Source organism: Zootoca vivipara, chromosome 7 (assembly GCF_965207765.1).
Source record: "Zootoca vivipara chromosome 7, rZooViv2.hap1.1, whole genome shotgun sequence".
Classification (NCBI taxonomy): Eukaryota; Metazoa; Chordata; class Lepidosauria; order Squamata; family Lacertidae; genus Zootoca; species Zootoca vivipara.
The window spans coordinates 32762059-32785403 of record NC_142590.1 but is presented as its reverse complement, the minus strand read 5'-3'; the positions used below and the strand labels follow the sequence as shown (position 1 = coordinate 32785403).

At 39.7% G+C, this 23345-nt stretch overlaps 1 protein-coding gene across 5 annotated transcripts in view; it reads right to left on the bottom strand.

Annotated features, from left to right (window-relative positions):
- LRRC40 (leucine rich repeat containing 40) overlaps positions 1 to 23313 on the bottom strand; it is a 41148-nt gene extending 17835 nt beyond the window's left edge. For 4 of the 5 annotated variants that reach the window (XR_015951012.1, XR_015951010.1, XR_015951011.1 and 1 more), the window contains exons 1-14: positions 23068 to 23313; positions 21655 to 21836; positions 21174 to 21247; positions 20818 to 20947; positions 19052 to 19175; positions 17688 to 17830; positions 16561 to 16733; positions 15884 to 15974; positions 15734 to 15779; positions 13272 to 13383; positions 11324 to 11431; positions 9473 to 9583; positions 7203 to 7280; positions 4944 to 5129 (exon numbers count right to left, since the gene is read on the bottom strand). Coding sequence is in view for 1 of the 5 variants with exons in the window: in XM_035122022.3 (XP_034977913.1) it covers positions 3270 to 3375; positions 4944 to 5129; positions 7203 to 7280; positions 9473 to 9583; positions 11324 to 11431; positions 13272 to 13383; positions 15734 to 15779; positions 15884 to 15974; positions 16561 to 16733; positions 17688 to 17830; positions 19052 to 19175; positions 20818 to 20947; positions 21174 to 21247; positions 21655 to 21836; positions 23068 to 23218 (1815 nt within the window). In the remaining 4 variants the exon portion in view is untranslated. Of the gene's footprint in view, positions 1 to 2198; positions 3376 to 4943; positions 5130 to 7202; positions 7281 to 9472; positions 9584 to 11323; positions 11432 to 13271; positions 13384 to 15733; positions 15780 to 15883; positions 15975 to 16560; positions 16734 to 17687; positions 17831 to 19051; positions 19176 to 20817; positions 20948 to 21173; positions 21248 to 21654; positions 21837 to 23067 lie in introns of those variants that run through there. The other variant, XM_035122022.3, reaches the window with a different exon arrangement.
- Between the last annotated feature and the right edge of the window lie 32 nt (positions 23314 to 23345).

Sequence of the window (23345 nt, the reverse complement as noted above, 5' to 3'; positions counted from 1 at the left end):
CTTATTAAGTTACATTTTTCTACTTGTGAGTACTGTAATCAAGTCAAAAACAACTTACTTTATTACAAATTTTACCATTTTATAAAACACATGTTTAATTATAGAGATAGCTGTATTGTAATTAATATTTTGAGACAATTGTGATTTTGAGCATAAATTATATACAGAACTGTCATTTTTGTATGTGTTACAAAGATTGCTATATGACGAACTGTACTTTTCAGTTTAATTACAATATTATTGTAAATATGGCTGAATGAAGAACCACTTACTACTCTATGAACATAGATTGTGAATGTATTTCAATGTCTTTGCAGTATACAGATTTACTGAACTTGGAAGCTGCTTCATTTTACGTGCAAAAAGGTACTTTAAAGCTATATTTTAAATCTATTGATTCAGTGAAATCAATTATCTTTCATTTGCACATGCAGGTGGTATCACTCCCATTTTAATTTGTGTATTGACACTAACTGGTAAGGTGCATATTGTGTCTAGAATGCATTTTGCAGATGCTTTCTGTACATAAAAAGAATACAGGGACTCAAACAATGCTGTGCAGCGTATAGCAGAGCCATTTTCGGCTTTGATGTACTCAACCTTTTTCAGTATTAAAAAAAGTGTTTTGAATAATATATTTAAAAGTCTATTGTATAAATAAAGGCACCTTATTGTAAGTACTTTGTGCGGGAGTCTTGCAATCACTTTTTTTTTAAGACAACTATTTCACTTTTGCTAATTCATAGAAACAACACCAAGGTTTTTGCCAGGCCTCTTATTATTTTACTTCCTCAATCCAAGTGCATCAGAAGTACAGAACTAGAAATGCATTTGCCAACATGAAAAGATGCTGTCAGCTTTTCAGGTAGTTCTCACTACCTAGGGATTTGGACTTGCAGAGAATGGTTTAGTACAATGGTTGCTAGTACTGGATGACTGTCAGCATGTTATTAGGCCAGTCAGCTGCATAAAGCTCTACAACCTTTAGAACAGGGGTCCCCAGACTTACCGCGCAGTGGGCCGGTGCCCGCCGCGCCGACCGCGCGGCGGGCCGGAGGGCAGGGGAGTGCGCGCACAGTGGGCCGGAGGGCGGGGGAGTGCGCGCCCGTGCGCATGCGCACACGCACACGGGCGTGGGGAAAAATCGCCGAAAATCGCTTGTGCGCATGCGTATGGGCCTCCCCCGACCCGGAAGTGCATCGGAAATGACCTCTTCCGGGTCGGGAGAGGCCCATACGCATGCGCACAAAGGATTTTCGGCGATTTTTTGCCGACTTTTAATATCGTCGCCGTGCCGCGCACTGTAAGAGCGGGCGGCGGCAGCGGGCGGCGGGGGTCGTCGCGGGCCGGATTGGGAGGCCGATTGGGCCGCATCCGGCCCGGGGGCCGTAGTTTGGGGACCCCTGCTTTAGAAGAACCCACTGCCACCATCCAATAGAGTACATATGCTTGCACATAACGCTATGCTGGATTGGGGTTAACATGTAGAACCAACTGGGGGGGGGGGCTGAAGGATTGCCACTGACATATTTAGAAAGCACTTTTTCTTTTATGTAAAAAGATCCAAGTACGCAAGAATTGTTGCTAGTACTGCACCATCCTCACCTTCAGTCTCAAAGTATTTACCTTTGTAATTTGCTTCAAAATATCAAGGACAATCAGTGCCTAAATTGCACTATGGCCAGCATACTCCCTTCTGGAAATGTTTTAAGTAAAGGAAGGTGGCACATGGGCAGTTGCTAGATCACAACAGCAACGAGACCAGGGGCAGCTAACTGGTGGCCTTCTAGATGATGTTGGACTCCATTAGCCCCAAACAGCATGGCAAATGGTCAGAGGTGATGGGAGTTGTGTTCCAAAAACAGGTTAATCACCCCTGCTCTAGTCTGTCATTGGGTGCAGACTACGGCTTTCATAATTGTATCCAAAGTTTGGGGAAAAGGAAAGTATCTTATGGGCAATAGTGTATATATGCTTCTAATTATTCATAACACAGGGGCTACTATAGTTAATAATAATTTATCATTTATACCCCGCCCATCTGGCTGGGTTTCCCCAGCCACTCTGGGCGGTTCTCAACAGATTATTAAAAACACAAAAGCAAGACCAGGACAACACATTTAAGGGTGTATGCATGGCTGTCCCAAATTAAGAGCAGACCAGGGAAATTCACATCAATAACTCTCTTCCAAAAAGAATCCAGTTTCTACAAGTCTTAAAAATTTAATCTGAAAGTGGGGTTACATGGTTAAACAGTTTTAGAGTTAAAAGAATTTCATCTAATAGATCGTACTCTGGTGCAGCTACATGACTCCTTTCCAACTGCCAGTTTCACAGCTTTTTGCAAAGAAAGGAGAAAATTCATGTGTCTTCGTGTCTTCGTGCTAAGCTATCCTTGTACAAGTAGGACATCTCCTAAAAGAAGCAGCTCTTAATAGCAATAACATTTAAAAAAGGAAAATAAATGGAAACTGCTCGTTTTGGCAAACTAGCATCTTGAACAATTGCAACGCGCGCACACAACCAAGTATTAATTGTAAAAAAAATATTCAAACATTTTTGATGTTCCATACAGCAGAGTTTTTCTAAACATTTCTGGCATTTGTAATAGCTGCACTAAGTCATTTGGTTAAATTTATGAAACTGATCATTTGATATATAATTTGAGTTTTATTTTCAAATACTAATTTGATAAATGTGCCAATTCATTAGTGATTAAGTCAGCACCATAATTCTTCAGCAGGTAATCTCATGTTATGCAAATCAAGATCTGCATTTATTTTATTGGGGGGGAGCCCTTTTTTGGTGATCTTAAAATTAGCTAAAAGAAAAGGAAATTTAAACCAGGATAATTTTTTTAACACAATAGCTTAATTCTAACCATATCCAATTTTGGGTAACATACAGCACCTGTTCATATAGTATATGTGGGGTAAGAAGAGACCAGATGGGAACATGGATACAGCTATCAATAATTCCTAGATGGTAGCAGTATTTTTACAATCATGTCATGTTCAGGGGAATTACTGTTGGACGAATAGAACCATCTATCAATAACCTACCCATACACCATACAAGTATGTACGCAAGCATAGTTTGAACTGGAGGCATGCAAGTCCTTTGTGATATAGCTCTTAAAAAGTGACCCTAGCATATGCACCGAGCTTATGCTAAATGAATCAAATAGTTCTTATGTATAAGGACTTTGATCTTCATGCTTCAGAAGGTAAGATCTTGCACACGTTTCAGTTCAAACCAAGCACAACAGATCAAGTAGGAATTCTGCTTCTTAGGTATTCAAGCACAGCAGCTGTCCCCTTGGCAAGAATTGCAGCTCGAGGAGTCCGGAAAGGATTGCCTTCCAGCAAAAGTGTCCTAACAGAAGGACCAAAAACCAGTTAAGACTACTGTATGTGTGTGCACGCATGTACATGCATACACACGATCACCATTCATAAATGAGAAAATCTTATATTTTATTGTGTCATTTCTTTAAAAATGGAAGTCAGCAATGCCTCTACTCCAGCCTAGTGCCCTCCAAATGTTTTAGACCAACTCCTATCAGCCTCAAGCAGCATGACTAATTGTCAGGAATTATGGGAACTGTGTCCCACACATCTGGAGGGCATAAGGCTGAGGAAGCCTTCTCTACTCATTTACCATATTGGCCCGAATATAAGCGGCACTTCCACCACCACCCCCAGAAAAATTCCAACCATAAAAAGTTAAGGTGCGGCTTATATTCGTGACCTTGCAAAAATTGCTTTTATGATATCGCTGCTGAAACAGACATATGGTAAAACGGAACAAAAAAATGTTTTATTGCCAATTTGAGAGCTTGAGTGCCTGCGGAATTGTAGCAATTGAATAGTGATTTGCGATTTTAGCAATTGTACGGTAACTTTTGCGGGCTTGCAAGATCAAAGGCTTAAATTGGCTTGGAGTTACAATTCTACCAACCACAGCGATATTCAGCATGTAACCCAATTTTAAGGGAGCAGCTTATATTCGAGTATTGTCTTTGTGAGAGATTTCATAGAAACACTAATTGTGTGCTGTTGAAATTTTAAGCAGATGAAGTGATAATAATAAGTGAAAGATGGCAAATATACCGTATTGGCCTGAATATAAGCCACACCTACAGATAAGCTGTGCCTTTAAAATTCAAGGTGAAAAAAGACAACACTCCCTTTCTTAAACAGTCACTTAGGAAATATTTTTCATTTTTCATATTCAGACCTTTGTAGATAGAATTCATTGAATTTGAAACCAGCTTAAAATTCTAATATTGTAAATCCTGAACCTGGTTGGGGGAGTTCATGCTGCAGATATACATGATCCTCTAACTCAATCTTGATCCCTTAATTGGGACCAAGGGATCAGGAGAATACATCTCAATCAATTCTCCCTGTCTGCATCAGACCACATTATTACTTTATTCAACAGTTGAGCCACTTCACCAGTCACTGATTTATGCATAAAATTCCAGCATTGCACCTTGAAAAGAAAACTGCATCACCATCTATTTATGACCATCAGTTAGGATGAGCAGTTTTGCAAACAGGGTTTTCCTGTGCCCCTTACATGATGACTGAGCTTACTTGAACATGGGCTTTCTAACAAATCTCGTTTGTGGAATTCTATCCCATATAGGGTTAGGAAAACTGTATGTTCAAATATTCAGTTATATTGTACCCATGCTTACTGAGTGTATACAATCCTGGGAAGCAGAATTCAACCAATGTCTGAAAAGATCCAAAGAGTACACATTTTCAAAATTGCAACCTAATCTATTCAAATAGTCAGATGACAGAAAAATAAGATTGATTTCATTATGAACATTTGTACTGCTTTGTTTAGTCTTTCCTAGCATAAATATGAACATTTTCAACTATAATATGCTGTACAGGAAAAGGTTAGCCAAAATTCATGAAGTTAATCACCTGAGATTGACACAGTTCCCAAGTTCTGGTGGTACTTGTAAGAGGTCATTATTTTGAAGATCTAGGGTACCAAGCCTGTCCAACTTCTTTATTTGCAGAGGGTCCAGGGATCCAATCTGATTATTAGCAAGAAGGATTGTTTCAAGAGTTGGAATGTGATACAGCACATTTGGAAATATTTTAAATCTATGAATAAAACCAGAGACACTTCATTAATATAATTATGAGTAATTATGAGTAACCTATCCAAGAATATAATTTGTAAATACAACCACTGCATTTGGAGTCTTTAGAGAACTAATTTACGAAGCCAAGGGTTGGATTCAGATTAAGTTCTATTCTAGGCTGCATCAACAGAAGTATAGCATCCATATCAAGGGTAGTAATACCACTCTATTCTGCCTTGGTCAGACCACACCTGGAATACTGTGTCCAATTCTGGGCACCATAATCTAAGAATGATGTTGACAAGCTAGAACATGTGCAGAGGGCAACCAAGATGATTAAGGGTCTGGAAATTAAGCCTTACAAGGAGCGCTTGAAGGAGCTGTTTATGTTTAGCCTAGAAAAGAGAAGACTGAGAGATATGACAGCCATCTTCAAATATCTCATGGGCTGTCACATGGAGGAGGGAGCATGCTTGTTTTCTCCTACTCTGGAGAGTAGGACTCAAACCAATGGCTTCAAGTTGCAAGAAAGGAGATTCTGACTAATACATTCAGAAAAACTTTCTGACAGTAAAAGCTGTTTGGCAGCGGAGCAGACTACCATGAAAGGTGGTGGACTCTCCTTCCTTGGAGGTTTTTAAGCAGAGATTAAATGGCCATCTGTCATGGATGCTTTAGCTGAGATTTCTGCACTGCAGGGGGTTGGACTAGATGACCCTTGGGTCCCTCCCAACCTAAAAGATTCTATAATTCTAAGTTAGCCACTACTTAATCCTATTGCTTTCAATGAAACTATGTGCAACCAACTAAAGTCTAGAACCAAGCCAATATTTGGAGCTTCTAATTTTCCAGCTAATAATGGCTGACAATTCAGAGAGGCTTCTTACTGAAAGTAACATGGTCCACTCAAGCCTTTTGCAGCCTTCTCCAGGAGTCATCCCTCTCACCAGACAACCTGCCTGAAGTTGGTGACAGTTGGCTCCTTTTGTTCTCTTCTCAAGTACAGTACTTTCCTTTACTTGATCTTGTGTCTTTCCTACTATTTTGTGAGTTGGTGGGGTTTTTAACTGTGTTTCTTCCTCTCTATTGCTTTTGGTGTTGCTGAGTTTTCCTTTTTCATTCCCTACCTTCATGAAAGTGCTAAAATTTCAGGCTCAAAATGTTTCTCTTTAGAGAGCTGACTCTCCCAAGGCATAAAAGATCAGGGGAATGTTTCCAAGGCAACAGCACCTAGAGGGGCACAGTCAAATAAATGTATAAACACTAATTCCCTCAATAACTTTTTCATAAGGATTCAAAAGCACCCTTTTTCTTTCACTTAGGTATTTTCCCCTTGGTGTATATAGAACTATCTGTGTGGAAGCTTTTACAAGGGTAACTGGTCCTTTTAAACAGTTACAGTTTTGAAATAAATGAATGAGTTATCTTATGAGTCCATGAGGAGTTTGAAGTGTTCCTGCAGAGGGTGGATTGGAATTACACTGCTGTATGAAATTACAAGATGGGCTTGTCCTTTTTCTAATTTCATGAGGCTTCATCCATAGCTATTGAAAATACATAGATGCCTCTCTTTTTTCACCATTTTCACTTAATTGGCTTAAGGAACTCGAGTTTTCAGCACAATATGTGCAACTTGGCTATGGCTTGCACATGATACAATCTCAGATGCTCATCTGTTTTTTCTGCCATCATCTTGACAGTTCATTCTTGTTGGGAGAATAAAATGAAGAGTGGGGAAAACACATACACCGAAAGAAGGGGTATAAATGTAATAATAAATAAAACGCAAAATAAACACCCAACTGAACACTGAGCTCTGAAGAGAGGGTCTCCTTCAGAAACCATTTCTGTTTTCTTCCAAAGTCAGGCCTTTAGTGTGGCAGTGCCTACCCTTTGGAATTCCTTCCATTAATAACAGACAGGAGCCATCACCAGCAATTTTTTTTCAGGGGGTACTCAAAGGTATGCAGTGCCAGCAACTCTGTTGTTGTTGTTGTTGTTGTTGTTGTTGTTGTTGTTAATACTACAAAGCTAAGGCAAAAAACCAACTGTATTTAGCAGTTTTGGTAGAGCTACCTACAAGACCACTTACCTGTTAAAGGCAAGATTAATTATCTGCAGTTTTGTCAATGCTTCCATTTCATCAGGCAGAGATGTCAAAATGTTATTTCTAAGTTGAAAAAAGCAACCAAATACACATACTATTAATTTTTATTAAAAGTTGGTATTTTAACTGAACCATTTTCAAATACAAGATTTAGATTCATTTGCCTCAATTAGCAAGCAGAATTGTTGGTACCTATTCTACTGTGGATTCCCATGACAAAGTTTCACTTGTTTACAGGAAATTATGTACCGTACATATAAATCAACACACATGATGAGTGCACGTTAGTACCAGTAGAACCACCATGTTCAGGAACAATATGCTTTTGACTACCACTTGCTAAGATCAGAGAAAATGGAGGGTTGTTCCCTTTAAGACCCACTTGTGAGTTTCTGAGAAGCATCAGACTAAGGATCTGGAACAAGAGTTATATGCATATTACAGGTAACTCACAACTTAACATGTAACTTAACTTACACAACTGCAACTTTGTACAGGGGGGTGGGGGAATAAATAAATGGAGAAGACCATTCACCAGAGCCCTCACACTGCCTTCCGAAAGCCTCACCATTAGGCAGAACTTTCCAAACTGTGTCACAACACGTTAGTGTCTCGGCTGCAGTGTGTCAGTGTGTTGTGCGGACGCTTCCTGTGCTCCTCCAGGGGCTGGAAAGGGGTTAGTTTAACCTCTGGTTTGTTAGTAAAACTTAATTACTGGATCAAAAAATGATGCATGACTAAAAAGTGTGTCACCAATATGAAAAGTTTGAAAAGCTCTGCCGTAAGGGCTCATGAGATGCAAATTACCTGTACTGAATGGAAGCAGTGTAGGGTTTGGGTGAATGTAAAAAGTTTAGCCTATTTTTTAGCTGCTGTTTTATTAACATTGCTTTACAATTACAATTTGACCAGATGTCAAAGAGAAAAACAACTACCAGACTTTCAGAAGACATCTAAAGGCAGCCCTGTTTAAGGAAGCTTTTAATGTTTAATAGATTACAGTGGAACCTCGGTTTATGAACACCTCGGTTTACGAATTTTCGGTTTACGAACGCTGCGGACCCATCTGGAATGGATTAATTCACTTTCCATTACTTTCAATGGGGAAGTTCGCTTCAGTTTTTTGAACGCTTCAGTTTATGAACAGACTTCCGGAAGCAATTACACTCATGCTTCGGGTTAAGTACGCTTCAGGTTGAGTACTCCACGGACCCGTCTGGAACAGATTAATCCACTTTCCATTACTTTCAATGGGAAAGTTCGCTTCAGTTTATGAACGCTTCAGTTTAAGTACTCCGCGGACCGTCTGGAACAGATTAATCCACTTTCCATTACTTTCAATGGGAAATAGTTACAGGTAGGTAGCCATGTTGGTCTGAGTCGAAGCAAAATAAAAAAATTCCTTCAGTAGTACCTTAAACACCAACTAAGTTTTTATTTTGGTATGAGCTTTCGTGTGCATGCACACTTCTTCAGATACAGTACAGTTCAGATACAGATACAGTTCTTCAGATACAGTACAGGTACTGTATTTGAAGAAGTTTGCATGCACACGAAAGCTCATACCAAAATAAAAACTTAGTTGGTCTTTAAGGTGCTACTGAAGGAATTTTTTTATTTCAATGGGAAAGTTCGCTTCAGTTTATGAACAGACTTCCGGAACCAATTGTGTTCATAAACAGAGGTACCACTGTATTGCATTTTAATGTTCTGTTGGAAGCCGCCCAGAGTGGCTGGGGAAACTCAGCCAGATGGGTGGGGTAAAAATTAATAATAAATAATAATAATAATAATAATAATAATAATAATAATAATAATAATAATAATATTTTATTCCTTGGTAGCAGGCTCATTCAGGGGGCGGGCAGCAGTTACACTTGCTCCAAGCTTCAGAGGGTTAAGCCAGCTGGGGGGCCCTGCCAGCTGCTTTTTATTTTTTTAGTTTATAATTTTATTCTAACAAGCCTCTGGTCCGAGCCTCTGACAAGCTCTGCACGGGCCTGCTTGGTATGGTCAGTTTTTAATAGCCCAGGCACTGAAATGGCTGTGTTTATGTTGTAACCGGGATGTTCTACTGTTATGTTCATTGCTGTTTGCAAGCTGCTCTGGGATTCACTTGAATACAAATACAATGCAATTTTCTACATTGGCTAACATTCAACTGTCACTGCATTAATCAAGAGGAAAATCTTTAAGGGAATCTACAAATTCCCTTCATAAATATCATATATACAAAGGTTTAAGTAATCACCTACCTAACATCCAAATGTGTCAGTCTGTGAAGCATACAGAGCTCCAGGGAAATAGACGAAAGCTTGTTGAAACCAAAATTGATATCAGAGACTGATTCTTTTAGTTCCACAATTCTGCAAACCAGTTGTAAAAAAACATACAAAAAAACCATTTGATCTCATCAATTGTTTTGCGCTATTTCAAAATATCAGATTAAACAAGATTGTATTCACCACTGTGTAACTTTCTATCAGTTTCTCTCAAACACTGGGGGAGGAGCCACCAACGGACTAGGTCAGCTATAGATAGGCCTTAGCAACAATATGAAAAGACCTGCTTCCTGGTTCAAACTAACTAAGTCTGAACTCTGCTTATTTTAAACCAGCGGTAGTTGATGTTGAGGGTCACAACTCCCATCACCTCCAGCCAGCATGGCCAATGGCCAAGGATAAGAAGAGTTCTAGTCCACAACATCTGTTGGGCACCATGTTGGATTCCTCTCATTTAAACTATGGTTTGTTAGAAGAAGCCAGTGTCATAAATATTGGGCCACATTCACATGCAACTCTCAACCATGGTTTAAAACTATGTGGACACACCTGCACTCCACTCTTGACATCCCGTGTACCTAGGAGGATAATTTTGCCAAAGTGTAGTTTACTTTTACAGAATCATGGCTTAATTTTATACATAAGAGAAGCTGGCTTATTATAAAACTTAACAGAGTTTGTTTTAAACCAGACTCCCAGGTTCATATGTAAAGTTAAGCTGGGATTCTTTTAAAGTAAAAGTAAACTCTGCGGCAACTCTTCTCCCTTCACATAACACTCAACTATGGTTTAGTGTTGTGTACAAATAAGGTCACTTGTCTTGTTTAGTATACCTATTGTGATGATTTCCTATATTCTGCTGTAGGCCAAATCTTGGTTAATTTGCTTTTAAGTTAACACCATTTTGCCCTCCTCCACCCCAATGAAAGGTCTTACAATTATTATTATGGATTATTTATTAAATTTATATATTGCGCTTCATCTGAAGATCACAGGGTGGTTTACAACATTAAAACAAAATGCATATCATAATAAGAACAAAAGCCTTACTCCAACAATCCCCTCATAAACACATTTTAAAGGCCACAGATTGCTTAATCAGCCAAAGGCCTCGTTATAGAGGAACGTTTTTGCCTGGTGCCTAAATATATGCAGTGAAGGCGCCAGGCAAGCCTCCTTGAGGAGAACATTCCACAAACAGGGAGCCATTGCAAAAAAGACCCATTCTCATGTTTCCATCCTCCAGACCTCTTGCAGACAGAGCACATGAAGAAGTGCCTCAGATGATCATAGAATCAGAGTTGGAAGAGACCACAAGGGCCATCCAGTCCAACCCCCTGCCAAGCAGGAAACACCATCAAAGCATTCTTGACATATGCCTGTCAAGCCTCTGCTTAAAGACCTCCAAAGAAGGAGACTCCACCACACTCCTTGGTAGCAAATTCTACTGCCGAACAGCTCTTACTGTCAGGAAGTTCTTCCTAATGTTTAGGTGGAATCTTCTTTCTTGTAGTTTGAATCCATTGCTCCGTGTCCGCTTCTCTGGAGCAGCAGAAAATAACCTTTCTCCCTCCTCTATATGACATCCTTCTATATATTTGAATATGGCTATCATATCACCCCTTAACCTTCTCTTCTCCAGGCTAAACATACCCAGCTCCCTAAGCCGTTCCTCATAAGGCATTGTTCCAGTACAACACCCCTGCTACCAAAAAGTACAGTCATGTATGTGATTTCACTCCAGTCACCCCCCTCCCCTGAAATACCATCTCAAAATGGACTTCAGCCCAGGTTTAATTAATGTTGCTATAGGAGAAACAGTACCTTATTGGAATTTCAGTCAGCTGATTCTTGCTGAAATTTACAGTAGTGACTGGATTGGTTCCAACTGCATTAAGCACTTCATCTGGAATTACAGCTAACTGTTTTTCACTGGAAAATAATTTATTTAAAAAGTCATATTATTTAACTGAAGAATAACAACATTATCAATTGGCCAGAATTCCAATAGGAAAGGCACTGCACTTTTAAGAGTCATGTTGCAAAATGAATTATATTGTACTCAAATATCAAAATAAAATATGGTTAGGAAGCCAGATCCCAGTATCCTGAGGAGACAGCATAATTGCAACTCCAGCTACAAACCTCAACAATACTAATCGAAAGACACATTTAGAATGAAATCCTGTGTGTAGGTAGTACTGTCTGGTTTGTTACTGATCTCACATAAGCCATTCTGAGTGCCTTTTAAACTTAAGAGTGCACTACAGTACCTGATTGGGGATGTTTGGGTGGGGATGGTTGTGTGAAGCCAATCTCCCCACCACCTAGATACCCCTGGAAAGTGACTGTACTGCTGCTGCTGCTGCTGCTGCTGGGAAGCTTGCACTGTGGCTCTACCCACTAAATGAGCCACTTCTGACTTATTTAACAAAATTTATAACCACCTGTTTGTAAGGAAACATCTAAGCAGTTTACAAGAGTATAAAATATTAGAAGTTTCAAAAAAGAAGTTAAAAACAGGTATTTTTGTGCTTTCCTTCACTCCTTCACTTCATTAAAACTACACCAGTACCATTTGCTCTATCCAGGATGCATCACATGGTATCCAACGAAGTAGTTCTGTAAGCACAAGGACTTCTGTCTGCACGATGTAAGTTCCCCTCCCTCTCCCCAGGCACCCTCTAAATCTGTTCTGGAGGTTCTCCAAAACCCTTTAGAGCAGATCTGGAGAGGGCACAGTGGGGGAGAGAGGGAAGTTCCATTGTATTAATGAAAACAGAATAACTTTGTTGGATTCTGCCCATTATATTTTTATTTACCATATTGGCCCAAATATAAGGCACACCTGAATATAAGCTGCACCTTTAAAATTCAAGAGGGGAAAAGAAAAATATATATTCAGTGGTACCTCGCCATACGAACGCCTCGTGGCATGAAAAAATTGCAAAACGAAAACGTTTTTGCAATTTTTTTGGCAGACTTGCAAAACGAAGTGGCCGTGCCATAGAAAACTTAGCAAGACAAAGCAAGGCGCCGCGAGAAGGTGACTTTAATCCACCGAAACAGCCGCCGGCAGCAGCCGGATCCCCCTCACTCTCACCTTAAGCCGCCTGCGCACAAATGGGAGAGCTGTCTGGTTGGGCGCGAGGGTCCGGCTGCTGGGGAAGGAGGGAGGGCCCTCCCCCTGCTTCCCCCTCCCCAGAGCCTTAAAACGTCCGGAGCAGCCATCTGGTTGGGCGCGCGAATGGCTGCTGGGAAAGGAGGGAGCATGGCTGCGATGTTGGTGCCAAGCAGAAGTCGCGGGGCTTCCGGAGCGGTGCGAACGGCTGCTGGGGAAGGAGGGAGGGAGCCCTTCTCCTGCTTCCCCCTCCCCTTAAAATATGAAAAACATCTGGCCATGGCGGGTGAGTCGGCGCCTTTTTTTGTGCTCCCCCCCATAGGAACACATGAATTAAATTTCAATGCATTCCTATGGGAAACCACGCTTTGCAAGACGAAATTATTGCAACACGAAACGACTCGTGGAACGAATTAATTTTGTCTTGCGAGGTACCACTGTAAGCTGCTTTCTTAAAATTCTGCAGGCACACCCGTTCCATTTTACCGCATGTCTGTTTCAGCAGCAATATTGCAAAAGCCAATTTTCATAAGGTCATGAATATAAGCTGCACTTTCAACTTTTCATGGTTGGAATTTGGGGGAAAAGTGAGAATTATATTCAGGCCAATACGGTATATGTCTAAAGCTGACAAGCTTAAAATTCTCCTACCTATAGTCCAATGTTTTTAATGCAGTTATAGCATGCAGATTAATTTTTGACTGACTTGGCAGAGTCATTGCCGTCATAGGAAATTCTCCATTTGGACCAATTATGTCATCATCTAAAGAAAGCAGAAGTATATATGTTTAATATTTTTTAAACATGAGAATCTGCAAAAATCTGAAGAAATTAAAAAAAATGTAGCCAAGTAGGACGATTTTTTTCATTTCAATTTCACCCACTTTGGAGTCGGAACATCATCAAAGTAAGAGTTTTCACAGCAGATGAAGTTTGCTTCATTCAGACACAACGATAATTAATGAAGACTGTTCAAAATATTTCATACAACATATCTAGAAGATTCTCAGGTTTGTTCTTTGGAAAGTCTGAAAAGGCTGGGAATATCAATAGTTCTTCCAAGTGTAAGAAGATATTTTGTTCTGCAGTTTTATCCAGTTCTATCTATATCAGTGACTTAGGGCATAGAACTTTGTATTCCTTAACTATATCAAGACCAATGGAGCAAGTGGCTTTAAGTGAACCATTTTTGGATTGCATTTGTAAGTATCTTGTGGTCAATCTGTTCAAGCGTTGCCAAATGTCAAAGAACTGTACTGTACAGGGTGTTAAAGGAAAATAACCGATAGTAATTTTTGTGAATGTATATCCTAAAAACTTGGCTGCAATACTTTTTTTATTATTTAAGAGGAACCTATACAAATGACACAGAGAAAATGCTCTGATCACATGTGGCTGATACAGTTCCAGATCAATTTTGGAACATGTCTTAAAAAACTTGACTATGAAATATCTTGGCAGTTAAGTCTGTATAGTAACCCAAGTTCATTAGTTCTGCCATCTAACTTTTATACATAGAAAACAGAACCATAGCTAAGGAATTTATTTTCAAATTGTATCAGAACCAGACCTTTCAAGTGCCATCACCAACTAGTTATTAGGCACTAGTCTCGACATCCTCTGGCACAAACAGTTAAGATTCATTCTCTCTTTCTCAATGTATTTATGTTTAAATACATAAATTTAAATACAAAAATCCAGCACCAAGGGAGAAAGCAGCCTTAGTGCTCAGACATGAACACATTTATTTGTAAGTATGCCTTTCATCTGAAATCAATAAAGCATTTTCAAACGCTTTAAAGCATTTTAAGCATGCTTGTAAGCATGTGTACAAAATTAAGTATGCGGCTATTTCCTCATTAAGTAAAGGAAGACAAGGAATTTATTAGCTTCAGTCAGAAATGTCATTCTTAATTCCAAGTTACTCAGTCATCTAAGCCTACTTATTGGGGCTTAATATCATTTGGATAATAAATCTTAGTAATACAAAAATATTGGTGAATGTATTTTGGGAGGGTACGATTTATAACTTCCCAGTGTTCTTCAATACTGAAGTTATGTGTGACAATCCAGAGAGTGACCTTAAGCATATCCACAACTTATATTTTTGCCTTTTTTCCTTTGAAAAGCAAACTATCGTATCACAAATTGCTGCAGAAATTTCCTCTAGATTCCAGGGCAGTTTGCTATGTAGTGCAGGGGACTGTCATGCTCACATTCAGAGCTAGCTGTAGGAAATTTAGCAACTGCTATCTTTGCATCTTCCACCTCCATGTCCATTTTAAACAAATACAGTGGTACCGTGGTTTATGAACTTAATCCGTTCCGGAAGTCCATTCTTAAAAGCATTCTTAAACCAAGGCGTGCTTTTCCATAGCAGTGCAGGGCTCAATTTACAAATGGAACACACGCAACAGGAAGCAGAACTTCTACATAAACTAAGCAGTTCTTAAATCAAGGTACCACTGTAGTAAACTATTCAGCTGGTATCTAGTCAATAGGTGATTCCTCTGGACATTGTTTCCCACTGTTCTATTTACACTGAACAAGCGTTTTAAATTTATTTATGTAAGAATTTATGTAAGAATTTATATAATATGGGATGTACTTCATTCTGATACAGTGGAACCTCGGTTTATGAACACCTCAGTTTACGAATTTTCGGTTTACGAACGCTGCGGACCCATCTGGAATGGATTAATTCACTTTCCATTACTTTCAATGGGAAAGTTCGCTTCAGTTTATGAACGCTTCAGTTTATGAACAGACTTCCGGAACCAATTGCACCCATGCTTCAGGTTAAGTACGCTTCAGGTTGAGTACTTCGCGGACCATCTGGAACAGATTAATCCACTTTCCATTACTTTCAATGAGAAAATTCGCTTCAGTTTATGAACAGACCTCCGGAACCAATTGTGTTCATAAACCGAGGTACCACTGTACAAACTAGAAACCATCTCCACTTATGTGGGACTTGGAAAAGAGGGGGGGAAATGCAAGCAATCGGGTGTGAACAAATAGATTTCTAGACATAACAAGATCATGAAGAGTTAATCTAGCTAGTCCAAGAATTGATTTAACTGTAACCTTAGGCTCACAAAGAAAACTTTTACCTTGTATTTTACTTCTAAGGTATTTCAGAATTTCTTGTGTCCCTTTCTGAAATGGAAGAATAACAACACAAAAAGCTTGTCAACCACTTGCATCTTTTGAATCTTAAGAGGTAGATACAATTCAGGAAAGTATGTAAATTATGCTCTTACTTGTACAACATCCCTTCGGATTGTCCTTAAAGGGTTTCCTTCCAGCCCTAAGAACTTCAGTTGAGACAAGTTTCCTAGCTTGTAAGGAAGGCTGCAGAGAGAAGAGTTCTCTTTATAAACAACCTCAAAGCAGGAAGATGGAAGCAATGCTCAGCTCAGTTATTCAGGCTTGGATCCAAACTAAGTGCAAACAGTCACAAGCTCCTTCTATTCATTGAAATGGAAAAAGGAAATATCCAGTTGAGAATCCCCCTGGCAGAAGGCAATTTTCACAGGTGCCCCCTAAGCCACTTCTCCTGCTGGTCTGATTTCCCCAATCCTCCAGAGCAGAATTTCATGTGGACACTGCTCTTGTGGGTACGTGGAAATCAGTGAAAGATGCCTCCCCCCACTTTTGCTGATGGGAGTACTCTATTAGCGGAACTTTCACCACTGGTTAAGATCCAAGCCCCTGCATTCTGAACCTCGTTAATTAGAGCATTATTCATGGTTCAATATTACTTTACCAATCAATAATAATTATTTCAAGAAAAAAGTATGGTCTGAACATTTGTTTTTAAATTCAGTAACAGTGTAAACTTGGTCCAAACTAAGGAAGACTACTAATTATTATTATTTCTACCTCACCCATTTGGCTGGGTTTCCCCAGCCACTCTAAATAATGCCCATAGTCTTACCTACTAATATCATTGTTGGATAGATCTAGTCGCTCTAACCCCTGTAACAGGGTGATTTCATCAGGCAGTGATTTTAGCTTATTATCTCTTAGTTCCAATACACACAAAGAATTCAGATGTTTCAGGTGGTCAGGTTTTAACACTTCAATCTGATTTTCACCAACATGCAACTCCTAGAAGAATTTTAAAAATGAATAAATTGCATAATCTATCAACTCTGTATCAAGGTTAATCTATTATATAGGAGGCAAGAGTCGTATTTTTACTTATTTATTGAATTTAGAGTTTCTCAAACAGTTAGTCTAAAGAAGGCATGTCCAACTCCCTAGAGACTGCAATCTACTCCCAGTATAAAACAACTGACAGTGATCGACCCATTGTCATTTTGGGGGGTGACCAAATTTGTTGAGCTTTTTTTAGGGGAGGCTACAGTTCCTTCGCTAATAACAAGCAGGAACAGCGATACTTTCCGACAACGATGGGGGTTGAGCCAGCAATCATAAGGGAACCCACAGTCGACCGCAATCAACAGCGATCATTCAGGGATTGACCTGTTGATCGCGATCAACCTGTTGGACATCACTGGTCTATAGTTACCTTGTAGACATTTAAGTCATTAGAGTTGCTATATTATTCATTTACTAAGATGCATGGAACTCAGCCAGAGTGACTTCTGCATTGGATTGGCCCTCACCAGCCTTGTTAAAATCTGGATAGCATTAGTTTTCATTTGAAAAATGTTCCATCCACGCTTGAACAAAAGCTTTATGTGCATGTGTCACGGGGATGCCCCTCTGTTTTAAGAAAATGCTGCCTGAAAGCACCATGTTAATTGTTAAATGCAATGTAACCCCAGTATCACAAGACAAAATAAAGCTTTTAATCCAATTTCAGAAGCCAGCTGCATTAATTTGACCACTATTATTTCAGTTTCACCAACATAAAGCTTAACTTATCCTTAATTGCAACAGGCTTCAGAAAAGAAAAGATTCAATCGCACAATCTATACACACACACACACACACACACACACAAGCATCAAATGTACTGAGAATAAATCTGTTTTAAAAGATCTCTTTATAGGAGTTTACATATTTTAGGTAATACATACTGAGAATAAACCTTACCTTTAAAAACCTACATGAAGGAAGGTCTGGCAGGTAACACAATTTATTTCTTCTTAGATAAAGCTGCTCTAATGATACCATATTGGCCACTTCAGGAGGTATCGTTTCCAGATAGTTTTTTGTGCAATCAAGCTGTCTCAGACCTATAGAAAGGAACATAAGAATAGCTCTGCTGGATCAGGCCTTAGGCCCATTCCGTCTAACATCTTGTCCTCACAACGGCCTACCAAAATGCGAAATGGAGAAACAAGTGGAAACATCAGAATTAAAAAATAGGGTGGCTTTACTAAATACAAACACAACACAGGAATATTTTCTTCATTATTATACTTCTGAAAGAGGCTTCAAATATTTACCAGCCAAACCAAATATTAATAATGCAAAGGCTGTAGAATATATTGCTGGATTTTTAAATTATACCTACATTAGAATCTTCAGAATTCTTAGTTAAGAGCTATGCCACTTGGGAATAAGAGACAATGACTCACAGCTCAGGAAAACCCTCTTGTGTAGGCAAGAAGGCACTTCCGCTTACAAGGCAGAGTTGCCCCTTTTCCCTCTGCAAGTTTTCACACTGCTTCACACACTGTCTCAGAGGGTTCCAACAATAAGGAATGACTTCTCAGAGGGCTTGGTAGTCTGCAGTGAGAATGGTGAGTGGGAAAGCCCCATCACATGAGCAGAACTCTGCTCATGTTTCTTTCAATCCAGACCATTACTCCTAGCTGTACAAAGATACATAGCTGTTAACACATTTCTGAATACGTACACATTTAGTAAAACATGCTGCCCCGCATTTGCCAAGGAAAACTATTGCTTTTTGCTGTGAATAGTTTACATTGCATGCAGATTAATATGCAGAGGCACTTTACATATAAGCGTCTTCTCATAACTTGTCACAGGAAAGTCTTACTGCACTGTGAAGACCAGTTCTGCTGGACTACCAAGTTCTGGTTAAAATTGAGTGTCACACTTTCTTAACTACTTCAGAGGTTCTCAAACCTTTTCCCCCCATGGACCACTTGAAAACTGCTGAGGGTCTTTGCCGACCACTTAATGATTTATCTGCCTATTGTAGCAATGGTATGCACAGTGCTAGATGTTGTATGGTTGTTGTTGTTTTGATGTTAAAGATATATTTACTTTAATTTTATAGGCACACTATGGGCCACCTGAATGAAACTTATTTGATCACTAGTGATCCACAGACCAGTTTGGGAACCACTGATGTACATGAACATAAAATTCCTTAGAGAAGAGTGATAGCAATGTACTTTTAAAATCAAATTTCATTAAACTCCTACTACCAGGAAAATAAGACAACAAAAAGATTCCAATCAAGACATAATTCAAGGCTACCTTACTTTTCAGTGCACTGATTTCTGCTGGCAGGCTCTTCAAATGATTACAAGTCAAATTGAGCCGCACCAAATTTGTTAGAAAACGAAAACTTGTTGGGATACTAGAAATACAGTTGTTGGAAATATCCTGAAGAAAGCGAGAAATAAAAATTGATGTTATGGTTTAGAATGGCTACATAAGAAAATTGTGGTGATGTATAAATAAGCCAAGTAGTATTGGTTCAGCACTAAGTATCAAAACATGACACAATTATTAGTCAACACTTGCAGTATTTCCACTCCGGTTCTTTTTCAAATGAAGTCCCAGATTATCACGTTTGGCATAGCCGGATGGCAGTACAGTGGAACCTCGGTTTATGAACACCTCGGTTTATGAATTTTCAGTTTATGAACGCCGCGGACCCATCTGGAACGGATTAATTCACTTTCCATTACTTTTAATGGGAAAGTTCGCTTCAGTTTATGAACGCTTCAGTTTATGAACAGACTTCCGGAACCAATTACACCCATGTTTCAGTTTATGAACGCTTCAGTTTAAGTACTTCACGGACCCGTCTGGAACGGATTAATCCACTTTCCATTACTTTCAATGGAAAAGTTCGCTTCAGTTTATGAACGGTTACTCCATGGACCGTCTGGAACGGATTAATCCACTTTCCATTACTTTCAATGGGAAAGTTCGCTTCAGTTTATGAACGCTTCAGTTTATGAACAGACTTCCGGAACCAATTGTGTTCATAAACCGAGGTACCACTGTAGTTCCAATGTCAAAGGGATTACAAAATAACAATATGAATGGCTAGCAGAATATCTATTCACAACAATGAATGGAATATTCACCAAGGTAGACTGAAGGCAGTCATAAGCCTCATCATAGAAATACATTGTTTGAAATAATTATGATTTACTACTGTGTGAGAGCAGCCTTCTCAAATATGATGGGTAATTTTTGCACCTGCTTACAAGTACAGCCTGAAATATCGGTAGCTTCTCAGTTTAGGAAAAAAGACAATAGGGGAAGGGACAGAAAAATGATAAACTGGAAATAGTGTGGGGGGAAATGGATTAAATTTTCTCCCTCTCTAATTATGCTAGAACTACTGTAGTGGTCTTACCCAAGAAAACTGACCAGCTGAAGATTCTGGGCAGACAGAATAAAGTACTTTGCAAAACATGCATCATGAATTGGAATTCACTGCTACACAATAAGGTGATTGCCACACTCAGATATACAATAAGGTGATTGCCACACTCAGATATTTTAAAAGAGGGTAATTGGTTATTAACTGTGATAGCTATATGGATCCTTGATGTTCTCAGATAACAAATAAAAGCTGCAAGGTATGGGGAGATGGGGACAAGAGAGGAAGGCTGTTGCCTTTCTAGTGAACTTCTGGGAAGCATCCCATTGGCCAGAGTTGAAATAGAAGTCTTTTCAACGCATCTCATGAGACTTCTGAAGGAGATAATTGATTTTTTATATTAAAAAAATCACATAATTAATTGGCTTACTTTTTAATGAATCAGATACAGTAAAATTGACAAATCATACAATTTTTGCAAGCAGTGTACTATGTAGAATTTAAATGCTTTCATAGCAAAACTGTCGAACAAGCACCAAATGACTATTAATATGGGGCTGGTAAATCAAAGGTAGGAATTTTAAAGAATAGTACCCATTCAAGAGTTATGCAAGTAATGAACTAATAACTAAAAATATTAGTAACCAAAACATCACTAGAATCATCATAAAAGCCTTCTCTACTTACCAACTCTTCCAAACTAATAAGCTGTCCAAATTCATCAGGCAACTGATTTAATTCATTGTGCTGCAGAAGCAGACTTTTTAAATGTTTTAGTTGGGTAAGCTCCTCCGGTATATCTTTCAGTCTATTATGGCTGTTGATAAAATAAAAATTATGAAGAAATGTATTAGTACTTTGTTCTTAAACAATCTTGCCTGTTAGTCTACAAATGTTACACATCCACAAGAACCTACTATCTACACATACCTAAAAACTAACGTGCTTAAACTTTCCTCACCTCAATCTTCACTTTAAAGATCTTTAAACTTTTTCCATTCCATAAACATGTTCTGTGTACAAAGTTTGTACCAAATATTTACCTCACATTAAGTTTCTGGAGATTTTCCAGTGTTCCTATAGCAGAAGGAAGAGATGTCAGTTGATTATCATGCACCTAAAAATAAGAAGAAATTGTCAGCACATTTACTTACTTCAAAACAGTAAGAAATCAATTGCTCCCCGTACGAAACAGTTTAGGATCCAAACATTACCATCAGCCACTGCATTATATTCTGAACTATGTTTGCAAATATGATGATAAATGACAAAGCTCTTTAAATCTCTCCAGTTTATTTAACACAATGTTAAAGTGTATTTATTTATTTTACTTATTTCATAAAATTTATATACTACTTGATTTAAGAAGAAAAAAATGTTATCTTTAACATAAGATCTATGCATATCCCTGAAGATTATGAAACACAACAAAGCTCTTAGAGAATGGAAGAGGCCAATTTCCCCCCCTTTTCATCATCACAATATCAGTAAGAAAGCAACATTAATCAAAAATATTGTACTCACATCCAAGACAGTGAGAGCAGGCAACAATCTTAGATCATCAGAAAGACACTGCAGTTTGTTCGAAGATAATATTAGTTTGGCAAGATCGGTTTGCTCCCACCACCGTTCGTCAGCACTAAAGGAGAGGTTTTGCTTTGTCTCATCTGGAATATCCAAGTTTATTCGCCATACATGTGGAGGGACTGGAGGCAGAAAAATGAACACAAGAAAAGCCCTTCTGGATTAGAACTAAGGCTCACCTAGTGCAGCATTCTGTTCTCTGTGGTCCACCAGCAACCTATCAGAATCCCACAAGAAGTCACCATTTGTGACTTCCAGCAACTGCCTCTGGAGGTGGTAGTAGTTGGCAGTCACCAGAGCTAGCAGCCACTGACAGTCCATGAATTTGCCCAAACCTCTTTTAAGACAACCTGAGATGAAACAGAAGTGGTGTGTTCAACTTTTTCCCCCTCAAAGGAAACCCACCGAAATCAATAGAACTTGTGTTAGTTAACTTAAGCGCACCTACTCCGAGTAGGGCTGGCGCTGGATGCAACCCAAGCTCTCCTCTTCCCTTCGCCCAGGCTTAAAAAATAATAAGCGGGCTCTACCCTCAGTTGCCGACCTCCATCCAGCCCCCCCCCCCGAAAGGCACATTATAAAGCTTCAGAGGGATACTAAAATGATGGCCAACGCCCATTCAAATGCCCCCCAACTGTGGTAGACGAGAGGGAGCGGAGCAAGAAATAAAGAGACCAAAGATACTGAATGCCTGTGGAAGAGAGGAGACCTTTTCGGACTGTCTGAGAAAATACTATGGTCAAATGAAATCACAGTCAGGATTTGAAATATAAGCAAAGGAAGGAGAATAATAATAGTCATAATTATTATTTATTTGTATCCCATACAAATAATAGACAAATGAAATCGCAGGCTGGATTTGAAATTTAAAAAGAACAATAATATTTATTTGTACCCCGTACAAATATCTGACTTGATAAAACGAATGCAATACAAAATATATGTTTTAGGGGGGAGAAGTATTGTATTTAAGGCAGTAGATAAAATATTTGAATGGAAACCTCACAGAAGGGTAGGGAGTCAAAATGTATTGAAATTGAACTGTCTTTGTTAAATTGTGTGGAATTTTTTAAAAAAATTATTATTATTATTAATTATTATTATTATTATTAATAAAAGAGGGAATGAAGCCGCCCTCAGCTCAGCACACGCCCCTGGAGTCCTCGGGCCCCAACTAGCGCTCTTTCCTCAGGAATAAAGCGGGAAGCAGCCGGGCGCGACCTGAGGGGAAGACGCGGCCTCCGCAGCCGACAGGTAGGGGCCGCCCGGTCCCCTCAGGAAACGCAGCGCAGCGGAGGCGGCTGCGGCCTCCGCCCGTGGAGACAGGGGGATCCGAGCGGCGGCCCCGCTCACCTTCGGTCAGCCCGCGGCCAGAGAGGTTCAACTGGCCGCTCTTCCGCGCAGTCCGGATCAGCCCTTGAGGCACCGCCGCCGCGCCGTCGCCTGCGCCCCGCCTGAAGCCGGCGAGAGAATCTCCCGCTCCTCTTCTTCGCGCCCCGGACATGGTCTCCGCCGACCCGCTCGGTTGCCCGCACCGGCTGAGCCCCTCGGAGCGCGGCGCAATGCCGGGTTGAAACGCGGGCCCGCCCGCCTTGGCTCGCGTCCCAGGCGGTTGGCGCCTCCTCTTCCGC